The sequence below is a fragment of the Pteropus vampyrus genome, unplaced genomic scaffold (assembly GCF_000151845.1).
Source record: "Pteropus vampyrus isolate Shadow unplaced genomic scaffold, Pvam_2.0 Scaffold194, whole genome shotgun sequence".
Classification (NCBI taxonomy): domain Eukaryota; kingdom Metazoa; phylum Chordata; class Mammalia; order Chiroptera; family Pteropodidae; genus Pteropus; species Pteropus vampyrus.
The window spans coordinates 1,665,982-1,677,930 of record NW_011888975.1 but is presented as its reverse complement, the minus strand read 5'-3'; the positions used below and the strand labels follow the sequence as shown (position 1 = coordinate 1,677,930).

At 44.8% G+C, this 11,949-nt stretch overlaps 1 protein-coding gene across 3 annotated transcripts in view; it reads left to right on the top strand.

The window, feature by feature from the left end:
* The window catches only part of PRRX1 (paired related homeobox 1), a 70,708-nt gene extending 59,758 nt beyond the window's left edge, over nucleotides 1-10,950 (top strand). The window contains exons 4-5 of one of the 3 annotated variants that reach the window (XM_011371715.2): nucleotides 3,401-3,472; nucleotides 8,963-10,950. In XM_011371715.2, coding sequence (XP_011370017.1) covers nucleotides 3,401-3,455 — 55 coding nt within the window. In that variant the 3' untranslated portion in view covers nucleotides 3,456-3,472; nucleotides 8,963-10,950. Of the gene's footprint in view, nucleotides 1-3,400; nucleotides 3,473-5,037; nucleotides 6,864-8,962 lie in introns of those variants that run through there. The other 2 variants (XM_011371716.2, XM_011371714.2) reach the window with 2 other exon arrangements.
* The last annotated feature ends 999 nt before the right edge of the window (nucleotides 10,951-11,949 follow it).

Here is an 11,949-nt window from a genome sequence, read left to right as displayed (position 1 = left end):
GTGCTCAAGTGGTAATTTAATTTGTAAGGCTCTAAGTGTAGGTCCAAAGGCAAACTTCACAGGAAAACTGATTTTGAATTAGGAAGGAAGGAAGGAAGGAAGGAAGGAAGGAAGGAAGGAAGGAAGGAAAGAAGGAAAGAAGGAAAGGAGAGAGACAGAGACAGACAGAGAAGGAAAGAAAATCCAAGATCGTTCAGCTCAGTTTCATGGCCATAGCTCTTTGTTTAGTAGGTGGGGTTGTCTTATGATCCAAAATGCCTTCCTATTCTGTTGCCGATTCTTACCTACTTATCTGAAGTTCTTTGGGGGTCAGTTTGTTTGTGCGGGGTTTTTTAAGTATAAACACAATGTATAATTTACACTAAACTTTGCTATTAAAAAGGTAAACAATTTTAAAGAAGCAAATAACAGAGTACTATTTCAGTGTCTCGGAGGGGCTTTGAACCTCCATTTATTATGCTGTTTGGAAACCACAGGCGAGCGCCAGAGGGGAGCTGGGACACACGTGCCAAAGGCATCGTCGTCAGTCTGAAGTGTCTTTATTTGAACCTGAACCTGAGCGCACTCAGAAACCAGATCCAGGTTCTGTGTTCTCGCCAGCTGACAGCAGCGGAGGAGGAACTATTGATAAATGCATTTATTATGCTCTGGTTACCTTTTAATCGTTAAGGTTAACTAACTGTTTAAGGAGACGTTGTAATTATAGGAGATTATCCCCCAGTTGAAGCCAACTCCCGATGTGATTTTTCAAATACTTTTCAAAAGTCGATCGCTCTAATCAAAGCAAAAGGCCTCGCCTAAATGTTCTGTCTGTTCTCAGTCAGTTCCTTGAAAGACAGCACCATAAATGCATTTGGAAGTCTCTTTTAAAGCCCCCACTGTGAAATTAGCCTGAATTACTCCGGCCTCCGGACATAGAGCCGCCATGCATAAGAAATCGAGATTCCTTTTTGCTCTAGACATGGTATGCCTTGCTGATTTCAAAAGATGAGTCATATCTGTATGTCCTATTTAAGACTTAGACTTCTCTCCCATAGAATTCTCTCCCGTAGAAAAAGACATTTTGAAGACCACTGCGAAGTCACGTACTTTTTACCATTTTAAATACGTGGAAGACCGCTTTGTTTTCTGATAGAGAGCGACAGCTCATAGACTCAGTAAATGGCTTGTGACATGGATGTGGTCCCAAGCTCGATGTTTCAAGGTCTCTGGCTCGACTCTGGTCACAACCAGGAAGTATTGCTCCCTTTTCTGCCTGGGTCACAGGTAGGAACTTTTCACGCCAGCTCTAAATAATCCAGGTGACTGTCAACTGGTCCCTACCAGTGAGAGGCTGAGGGCAGTATACTGCAGGAGTGGGGACAGAATCCTTCCTGAATTTATATTGGGTTAGGTGACCTGCACCTCCGCAGAAGCTCACAGCCCAGTGCCTGCATCATGTATATTCCGTATGTGGGCATCTCACTGTAATTATTAATATGCAATTTATGCATGCCTTTTGGGGGGAAATGTCCTATTTTAATTTGAAAGATTATGTAGCAATCCTAGATACGTTTTTTAAAAAAAAACACTCATAACTCCACCATCTTGACGTAACTAGTTTGTCTCAGCAATCGGAGTTCCACGTTTTATATAGTGTAGGCCTAGTGTACATATTATTTTGTATTCTGTTCTTTTCACTTAAAATTATATAACCTAGTACTTTTTACTTATTTCATGGTATACTTTTATATCATTTCTCTCTTGGAAACAGAGTTTGTAAAAAAATAATTAAAAAATTCATAGAATCTGATGGTTCATATTCTGTATGAAGAATAAGTTAATCTCCAGATAGAAGTAGAAAAGTGATGGTTTAAAGCAGTAATTTAATCACTACTAATGTTTTTGACCCATGTTGATTACCAAGTGTTAATAGTTTTGACTAATTTCGAAAAGCGGCAAAAAACTATTCTGTTACTTGGAGATTTTTCTGCTACGTTTGGAACCAAAATACTTCACGATTTCACATTTCGAAGCCTGGTAGGAAATATAAGCCTTGTTAAGAAAATATAAAAGAAAAACAAGCGATGAAAAGCAGAGGAAACGGTAGACCTTTCGTGTTCTGGAAAATGGACTCGCTCTCTGTCGGTACCATCGTGTCGAGTTAGCTGACTCACAGCGACATTCATTAAAAGGCATTTCTCTTGGTTAACCCTTGGAACGCTCCTGTGTGCTAGCTCTGTCCTCGCTCTGGTTTCAAAGAAGAGACCAAACGCTTGCCCAAGTGTAAGCCTGCGGCAGGCAGATTAGACCAGAGCTCGCCATCCCCATTTCCGCCCAGCACGTTAGGGCACACAGCCGCCTTTTCATTCAGATGAACCCTTACGATACATTGGAAATAGTAAACAGGATAAGACTGGGGAGCTACGTAAACACGCCCTTTTGATTCGGGCTCTGTCTCGAGCAGTGAGGCAGGCCTGCAGCTGGGCCCCACCTCCTGAGGTGTGTGGATTTCCCCCGGGATGACCGATGTGGCTTGGTCATGCCACCCAGGATGGTGAGTGGACGGCTTTGCCAAACAGGGCAGTCTGCTGACTTCCACGGCTCTCTCCTGGAAGAGGAGAGAAAACCGAGGCTCGAAGCAATTGTGGTCAGAGTTACGGGATGGGACATGGCCAACGCAGGTTTTCTCTGGGTGTCTTTTACACCCAGAGTGGTGGCTGCATCATTTACCATCCCAACCAGGACACCTTTGAGAGCGAAAGGCTTGAACGACAGGCAGCAAACTGGGATCGTCCCTGGCAAACTGGGACATCCGGTTCAGGCTATTTTTAGCACACCATGACCCCCGTTCATGTCAGAGGCGATGACGGCAGGCAGGCACCTGGGTTTCAAGAAGGAGCAAAGCCTTCCCCAGCACAGACCCCCCGTCCTGCCAGGTGTCTTCTTTATCTGCCCGTAGCCAGTGGATGGCAGCTCGTTGGTGGCACACACGCCCACTGCTTAGCTCAGGACTGTTTGCCCGAGGTGAGCGAAGGCTCACACCAGCACCAGCGTCTTCACGACCCACTGCCTTATAGGGCGCTGCCTCCTGGGCAGTGCCCATTAACCAAGTCTGGACTTCTGACTGTTATTTTAGAAACATTCTAGAAACCTTTCCCCAGAGATGCCCTTTCCTGTGCGAGACAGGGAGAGACGGGCTGGCTCTGCAGCCTTAGTCTGGAGGCCCATTTCCAGGGGGAGGGCTGGGCTTCAAAGAAGACGAGGGACAAGTGAGAGGGAGGCCAGCCGTCCTTGTCCTCCCCCCCGACCCCCAACCTCCTCCTCCTGCTCCCCGCCTCCGATCGATCGTGGTCACGCTGCTGCCCGACTCTGCTGAACGCATTTGGCTCATTTCTCCCTTTCACACTTTCAAAAATAGATCCTCGTCCCTCCCAAGATGTTGTTTACACGAGGGGCTTCATAACGGATTCTAACGGAAGACACTGAAAAGGTAACTTGTCAGAGGGGGAAGGGGGTGGCCGCTGGGGGCAGGGTGTAAGTGGGAAACAAGCGCATTCAAGCAAGCGGGGCTCGCAGTCCTAGACGCGAGAGCAGACAGGTCCACGAGCGGGGAGCGGCCCCGGAAACCAGCCGCGGCTGCGACACGATGTGTCTGTGAAGTTAGCGGTCGCCTGAGAGCCCAGAGCAGGGGCGCGTGGATCACCCAGATCCTGTCACAGCGCAGACTCGGCTTCCTAAGTCTGGGCGGGACTTGGGATCTGCGTCTCTAACGTGCTCTCACGTGCCACCAAGCTGGTGACACTTGCCGCATATTTTGATGAGTGAGGCTTTTAGGTGACGGTAGAGATTGGGGCGGAGGTCGGAAGAACTATGTTCTCGTCCTGGCTCCTGGTGCCCCTCGGGCCAGTTGGGTCATCCATCTCTTAAGTCACCTCGTCCCTAAGGCTGAACTAGTCACAGTTTTCCTATCACGTACCTCCCAGGGGCATTTGGAACCGATAGGTGAGCAATGTGCGTTCCAAAATAAGAAATACAAAAATCGTTGAGACAATAAAAGCGATGCAAAGCTTCGTATCTAAAACATCCGTAGAAAGAAACAGTAAAAATGGCAGAAGCACCCCTGAACGCACAGAGCAAACCGAAGGCTTACCGATGAACTGCCGGCCAGTGTGTCTGCTTTAAGAGCTGAATACACGTTTAAAGGAAAAAAACTTCCGAGCTTTAAAAACAGAAGTTAGAAACGATTATTTGAATCACAAAAGGTCGCTTTCAAAAGATTCATGGGGTTTCTCTTTAAAAGGAAATTTTCTAGGAAAACTCACACTGAAGTTTCTCCTCCCTGGTTCTCGAACCAACAAAAGAACGAACCTAAGACAGAGGCCCGCGGCCTCCAGGCGTCACAGAGTCGCAAACCTCGCTCTGCAGCGTTTGGAAAAATCCAGAGCTGGGAACCCCTAGGGTCCAGGAGACACTGAGACTTCTCAGGCTGACAGATCTGTCATGGGAGTGGAGTTTCCAACAGTTTGTCATCGTTTGTCCAAAAGGGCCAAATAGGAAACAAAATTAGAGTTGCAAAGTGAGTCAGGTGTTATCATTCCCCACGCCCCCACCTTTCTCCCCAACCGTTTCGTAGTCTGTGGGACTTACGCCAGGGGTGCGTGACCAAGGGTGACCAGGAGTGGGTGACCGGAAAGCGGAGGGCCAGATGTCCGTACGTTTCCTGGCTTTAAAGTCGGACCATGTACAGCGTTTCCCATGGTTCCTTGGTGTTTGGCGGTGACGTTAACACATTCTTCCTCACGACATTTCGGGGTAGGTCCAGATTATCAGGGATGACGTGTCCCCTGTGAAAAGCGAACCCTAACCCAGCCGGAGGCGAGCATTCTGCCGGCTGTGGCTGCGCTCCATCTGTTAGGCAGCTCCAGATAAGGTCAGGGAAAAACTTCAGGCTGACTTCGCTGTGCCAGCTCCGTGCAGGCCTCACTGTAGAAGTGCCGAAGTGGCAGGTGAGATTCGAGCTTTCCCTCTAATTCTTCGGTGTCTTTCATTCGGCAGTGTGGATTCTTGGTCATGGACGCAAAGAACTTTACATTCTTAAAAACGAAACGGAGATGTCGCTTTGGCCAAACTCTATGAACCCGGTCCCCAGACTCATGTCGGCCTCCTGTTAGGGGACTAGGTGGGCCTTACTCCTGAACAAGACCGGGGGGCAGGATGTCCGGGTGTCAGGCAGCCGGCTCCTCGGTGTTATCACGTGCTCAGTCTACACAGATCACTTAGTTTCAATCTCACCTTTTTTATCCCAGGAAGCTTAATCCTGCATAGCAAGAAGCGATCGCTTTATAGGGCTTGGATGCCCTGTAAACTTGGTTGAAAACCAAGTTTTCTGTCTTGTGAGAAAACATTTTGGAGTTCTCTTTCTTTTCCTAACACGGAGCTTTAGAAGTTTTGATGACATGGGAAACAGGTGGTCAGGAACGATCTGACTGGCAGCCACTCAAGGGGCTCTCTTGCATCTGTTGTCACTTTTGCAAGTGGGTCCTCTCCATCGTACTTCTAATGCCGTTTTTAAAGCACGACTAAGCCGACTAAGCTGCCCTTGGAGTACTCACTCACTAGCTCTTGTCTTTTCTGTCCTGTACCAAGTCTCGCTTGTCACCGGTGTGTCAAAGGACGGATTCCTGCTTGCCTACATGGCACTTATAGTTCAAGTAGACTAACTAGACTCATGTCAAACTACTCGTAATTATTTAGTCTGCGCTCAAATCTCACTGTAGTCTCTACTCGCAGAGTTAGATAGTCTAAACATTTGTTAAGAGGCTGTAAATTAGACTCTCTTCTTTATTTTACTTCTTATGGGGTCGATTAGATCAATTTTTGAAAGTTTTTAACTTTCCTGAACATTTATCAAGTGAAAATGTTATCACGTACTAAGCAAAACTCACTTGTGAATATCCACTGCTTTTTCACCTTCATGCTCACTGGCTTGAGGCCACCTACAAGTCAGGGCCTCACTAATACAGCGGTGTCCTGATAACCCACTGGATGCTGTTCTCAATCCGGAAACAGCCTGCCATTTAAGGGAAAATATCTCAGACAAAACCCAATCTCCTGTGCAAAACGGAACCCACAGTGGGTCAACATTCATCTCATTTGGGATGTTAATATCTGGCCTGCCCTGGAGAGAGTAGCTCAGTATTTCTAAGAAACGCGTCACCATATTAAGTCTTCAGACGAGAACATCAGAAGGTATTAGAAAGCTATGCAGTACGTACAGCAAAAGTGGTTCTCTGATAGATAACAATGAAATCGCAACTATAGTGGACGTTTCTAGAAAATAATAACAGTATTTTCAGCAAACCATGTCTTCGATGTTCTAATTCCCTTTTTCTGCTAAGGAAAATGGACCACACCTTTGATCATCAGATAAAGGAGAGAATCTCTATTAAATAGGACTTTGCTTGTCTAGAATCTCAAAGGATAGAAAACATATCCCTCAGAAAATCAGGCCAAGTACTTAAAAGCACAATGCTCCATGACAGTCACTATTAGTTATTAGAGAATTTTTTTCTTTACGTCATTCACTGTCCTTCTCAGTACTTAACAAATAATACAGATAACTCACAATTCCAGCTTCTCTCCTCTGCATTTAAATGATACTATGCACCCTCTTCAGGGCTTAATTCTCTTTTCTTACCTACTTGGATCTTTGATTTCTTTGAAATCTTAGATTTCAGTGTATCCTAGAAATTTCTTGAATATATGGGATTTATGGATTCACATGTATTTCTGGTAGGGCCTGGAATGGAAGTATGCAATTCGTATAAGCGTTAAATGATTATATGTATGTGGATTTGAAAAATAAATGAAATTTCTTGGTATATTATTTTTAAAAACTCATTTTATTTTAATGGGTTGTTCTGGTCATTTATCCCCTAATTGAAATCTACCTTAACTGGGGACTCTTTCTTTCTCTGTCTTTGGTAGACAGTGGTAGATGTGACGGTATATTCTAAAGTCTAACTAACATTAATATTCATTCATTTTTTTCCTGTTAAAAGATATTTTTGATGGATGTGAGACTATATCATCATCAGCCTCTGCCTTTGTCATGTACCTTCTGATTTTGTTCATTCTATTAAGATACCAAAATTAATAAGAAGGACTAATTCCTAAATATCTAAGCATACTGGTAAAATAGTTTAAGAAATCATTATTTGTAGCAGGATGACAGAGAAAAATGACATTGAGCTGGAATCTGTTTAATCATATTGTATCTAGATATTTCTCAGTTATTCATCTATTCATTTAAATACTTTCTTGAATGCCAAATACCTGGCGGCTACGAGGTTAACTCTACGTGGGGAGACAGTGGAGACCGAGGCAGACGTGGTGTCTGATATGTGGAGCCTGAGGAGCTGAATGAAATAGGTGCCAGGAGGAGAAGTACAGGGTGCTCTAGGAGAACCTGACTTTGTGTAGACGGTTAAGATTATCTATCTAGAAATGAGTAAGACGGAAGCAGGCAAAAACGTAGCAGAAGCACGTAGGAATCTTCTGGAACCCTTCCGAGGCTGCTTCTGCCATGTGACACACACGCACACACAAGCACACTCACGAACACACACATGCACACACACACACACACACATTTAAAGATTTTAAATTAAGGATGTGTATTTCTGGAAAGACCTGGTGATCTGGGACTAATTATATTTCTTTAAGCTAATTTTCCTGGGTTAATTACTAGTAACTGAGCTGAAATAGGCTATTGTGGGTCTTCACATCGTGACTGTGTGGTGTCCCAAATAAGTATTAGTGATATGGTCTCCCTATTTGTAGAGTAGCTTTAGTTTTCTCTCTTTCTGGTCTGTCACTTGATCCCCAGAACCGCAAACTCCTGTGTGGCTGACAAAAGTTCATCGGAATGCAGGCAATGTCATTCCATTTATAAGTCTATCTCATTTCAGCCCCCCCGCACCCCGTTGCAAAGGATTTTGCTAATCTTAGAAACAACTAGAAACATTTTCACTTAATTAAAATGAGTTCCCTTTTAACCGTTTATATAAAGTAATGCATAATTTGCATCCAAGTCTAAGAAACCATTACTTTTTCCTTTAAAAGAAATGCATGGATGCAATTAACAGTAAACCATCAATTACAAATTTCTGCCCAGTGGTGTTCCTAGGTCTTAATTACAATTCTGACAATGAAAAACAGAACTTCAGGTTTTTCTCAGCGGTGTGGACATTTGGGAACAGGTCAGGAATCCTGAAACTGAAGCCTTTGCCAATTTATCTGGGAGATTTGACCGTTTCCAAAAGAAATGGTCCCAAAGGCGGGGTACAGAGCTACTCGAGCACTTCTGAGAAGTTACAAGATCAGGGCCGTTCGGGACGGAGCCTCTCGATCTGGCAGCGCTTGGTGCTGTCGACCACTGAAGGAAGAACAGCAGAAAAGTTACCTTGGGACGTTTAGCTGGTTCTCCAAATACACGACTTAATATGGTATCTACTGAGTATCCAAAATGTGTTAGCATTAAAGTCGGCTTCCGAGAGTGAGGGAGGCAAAACGCTTCTCTCCCAACGTCCCCTTCTCTCCTCAGTGCTCCCCCCGCCCCCAGGGACCAGGCAGGAAGAGGGATTAAGTAGTTTTAATTGGTCATCTGATGAAACACCTGCCGTTCTGCATAAGCAGCTTTCTTCTCTCACCCCAGAAATAAATCATTACTCACTGTCCCCAACACAGCAAATTACCCGTCCCTTGCCTCGTTCCCCTCCCCCCTGCTTTCCCTGCCCTTGAAAACACGGCCACCCTTCCTCCAGCGCCTTAGACCCAGAGTCTGGGGCCGGAAGGGACCCCGGGGGTCGCCCGGGCCAGCCACCTGCCCCCGCCCGCCCCCATCCTCAGAGATGCATCCATCTGGGCCACAGACTTGCAGCTTCGTGAAACTAATGCCTGTTGTCCTTTGTCCCCGCAGTGCCATGGCTACTTACTCTGCCACATGTGCCAACAGTGGCCCTGCACAGGGCGTCAACATGGCCAACAGCATTGCCAACCTGAGACTGAAGGCCAAGGAGTATAGTTTACAGAGGAGCCAGGTGCCGACAGTCAACTGAGGAAAAAATAATTAAACAGGCCTAAGAAGAAACCAAAACCCATAAGACACCTATCCTGTTCTGTCATTTCTTCATCTGCCGGAAAATAATGATAACGATAATAATAATAAAAACAAACCAAACACAGAACTAAAATATTGGGACCATGGCAGAGAAAAGCAGGAGAGGAGCCAAACGAACGTTAGTTGACAAATGTTCCTCCTTCTCGGGCGCCAGCACCACCTGCTTCTGTGCGTTCATTGTGTTTCCCCTTCTGTTCCTGTGCTTTTTGCTTCATATACTCCGAGCTTCTCCAGTCAGGTGCAGCCCACTCACTCCCATGATCGCATGGGTTCTAAAAAAATCTACAGCAGCCAAAGAAACGGAGTATACATATATATATATTCAGAATATACATATATTCTATACATATGCATATTCTGAATAACTGTCCGAATAATCTCCTCATTGACTTGTTTAAACCTCAGTGCCTTACCCTGTCCTTCTTCCCAGTTCTCTGTATAGAAGGCTCTAGGAACTTCTAAAAAGCCAGTCTTTCTGAAGAATCTGTGCCAGACATGACTTCCTTTCTCGCTGTCTCCATCTCTGTTGGTCATGGTAAGGTTTTGCCATCAGCTACTGGGAAAAAAAAAAAAAAAGCCATCGTGTACAACACCTGGTCACTGGCCCGTCTGATCCAGTGGGACTGGCTGTGTCCGGCTACTTCTAAGCTCTGGGTCTAAGCTCTAAACTATAGATAATATCACCATCACCCTCCACCCCCATCCAAACAATCAGCTATCTTAAGTTAAAGATATTTGTTGTTTTTGAATGATTTGCTGTCATGCGCTATTTGATAGAAGTAATATTTTTCACTTGAGAGAGGGAGAGAAATTTCTCTCGGAAAACAAAGACTGAGTTGTGAAAGGCATGGCCTCCATCTCTTTGGTGCCTTAATGGTCGTCAGACGCACACTTATATATAGACTGTATATATTGATATATTATATATATGATATTCTTGCGAGCTTGATTTGCAGTTTCTCAGACGCTACAAAAAGCGAATTTCACGCCGTCACCACTGCCCTTATCACTACAGCGATGAGACTTTTTACTGGGGACCTTGCTTCCTTTCTTACTCGATACAGAGTGATTGTTAGGGCAGCTGTTTGAGAACAGGGCTCATTTTCACATGAGGGCTTTACATAAATTAGAAACTATTTGAGGCTTATGAGAATGTCCTTGACTCTGGAGCCTGAGCCCCGGTGGAATCCCCGATCTATCACGGGAATCACACTTAGAGAGAGGAGGAAAAGCCATTTGGTCGCCTGCCCTTTCTCCCCTCAACAGGAATCCGAAAGACACATGTTTTAATGGAATATTTTAAAGGTTTGTCTAAATTTCAAAAGAGGCAATTATGGGCTACTTTTTAATTTCCTAATATTTTGAAATAAAGTTCAGTGGCCAGGGCTGGGAGACCTTTCTTGTCTCTTTCTCTTTGTTTCCAGCTGTGCTTTTGTAATTTGTCAGTTGGACTTGACCAAACCACATTGCCACGCGGTGCCTCAGTTTACCCTCTTTGTAAAATGGGTTTAACGATACCTCCCTACCTCACAGGGGTGTTGTGAGGATCAATTCATTTGCTCCTTTGTTCTTTCCTGTATTCTCTGTATGTCCAGCACTTTTTTGCCACGGGAGGAAAGGGACTATAAAAGCATTCGATGTCAATGGGAGGGTCCGGTACCTGGAAACCTAGTTTTCTAGCGAGGAAATGCTACCTTGCTGTAAATACTTATAACCTTGCATTTGGTTTATTTACAGACCTCTGAGAAATCACATCATTTGACCAAAGAATCATTTTAAGGCACACAGAGCAGAAAAAAAAAAAAAAAAAAAAAAATTCCGCTTATACTTTCATCCTGACCAGCTTGGTTCTAATCATTTTAGTTAATAGGTGATTAAATGGCTTTAGATCGATTCTGGCCAAATCTGCCAAACCTTGAGCGACAGGCAAGGGATTTGGAGTGTAAGATGCACTTTCAGTTCCTGTTTGTTATTTCCCTGGCATACCAGATCGAGCTCACAAACGGCCACCGACCCGCAAATGTATTGCAAATGTCAATTCTGTGCTTCTTTCAGGAACAAGAAGGAAGCCCATTTTATGCTTTCATCCACTGATTCCCTGTTCTTTTCACCTACGATTCAAACATTTCTTACTGAATGGTTCACGTGGGCTGGTGAACAAAACACGTGACTTGCTCGCTGAAGGGTCCCTGGACTAAGTCTCTGTCTTACTGGCTGCTGTGGATTGCTGCATCTCAGACAAACCATGAGCCCCAACAGACAAAACCTTCCTTGTGAAGTGAGTGCAGTCTAAGGAATTGGGGAACTATTGGAGTTTGGGGTTTGGGGGAAACATCTGGTAGAAGATTTGGGTTATAGAGCAAGAAACAGAAATTACACATGAACAGAGTTTGCTAAGAAGCGCGGCGGGGAGTCTTAGGAGAGGGAGTCGGAAATTGTCACATGAAACAATGTCACTTGAGGGTTTCATCCTGACATCCATTTTCAGTGGTGAACAGAAAAGCCTGACCCCATAACCCGAATGCTAGGTGAATCTGGGCAATTTCCTCCAGTGCCTGAGCAAGTGACGTCTGGGAACACCTCAGAGTAACTCGTGCGAACTGGCCACAGGACCTTGGCATTGTTGGTGAATGTAGACCACAGGCACCTATTATCTAAGCACTTGATCAAAAATATACCCGTGGTACAAGCACTCATTTATTACTGACTTAAAATAAGTAGAAGTTTGATAGGTGGTTTGCAGGAGTAAGTAGCCCTCTGGGTTCCAAGCCGGCCATCGACAAAGG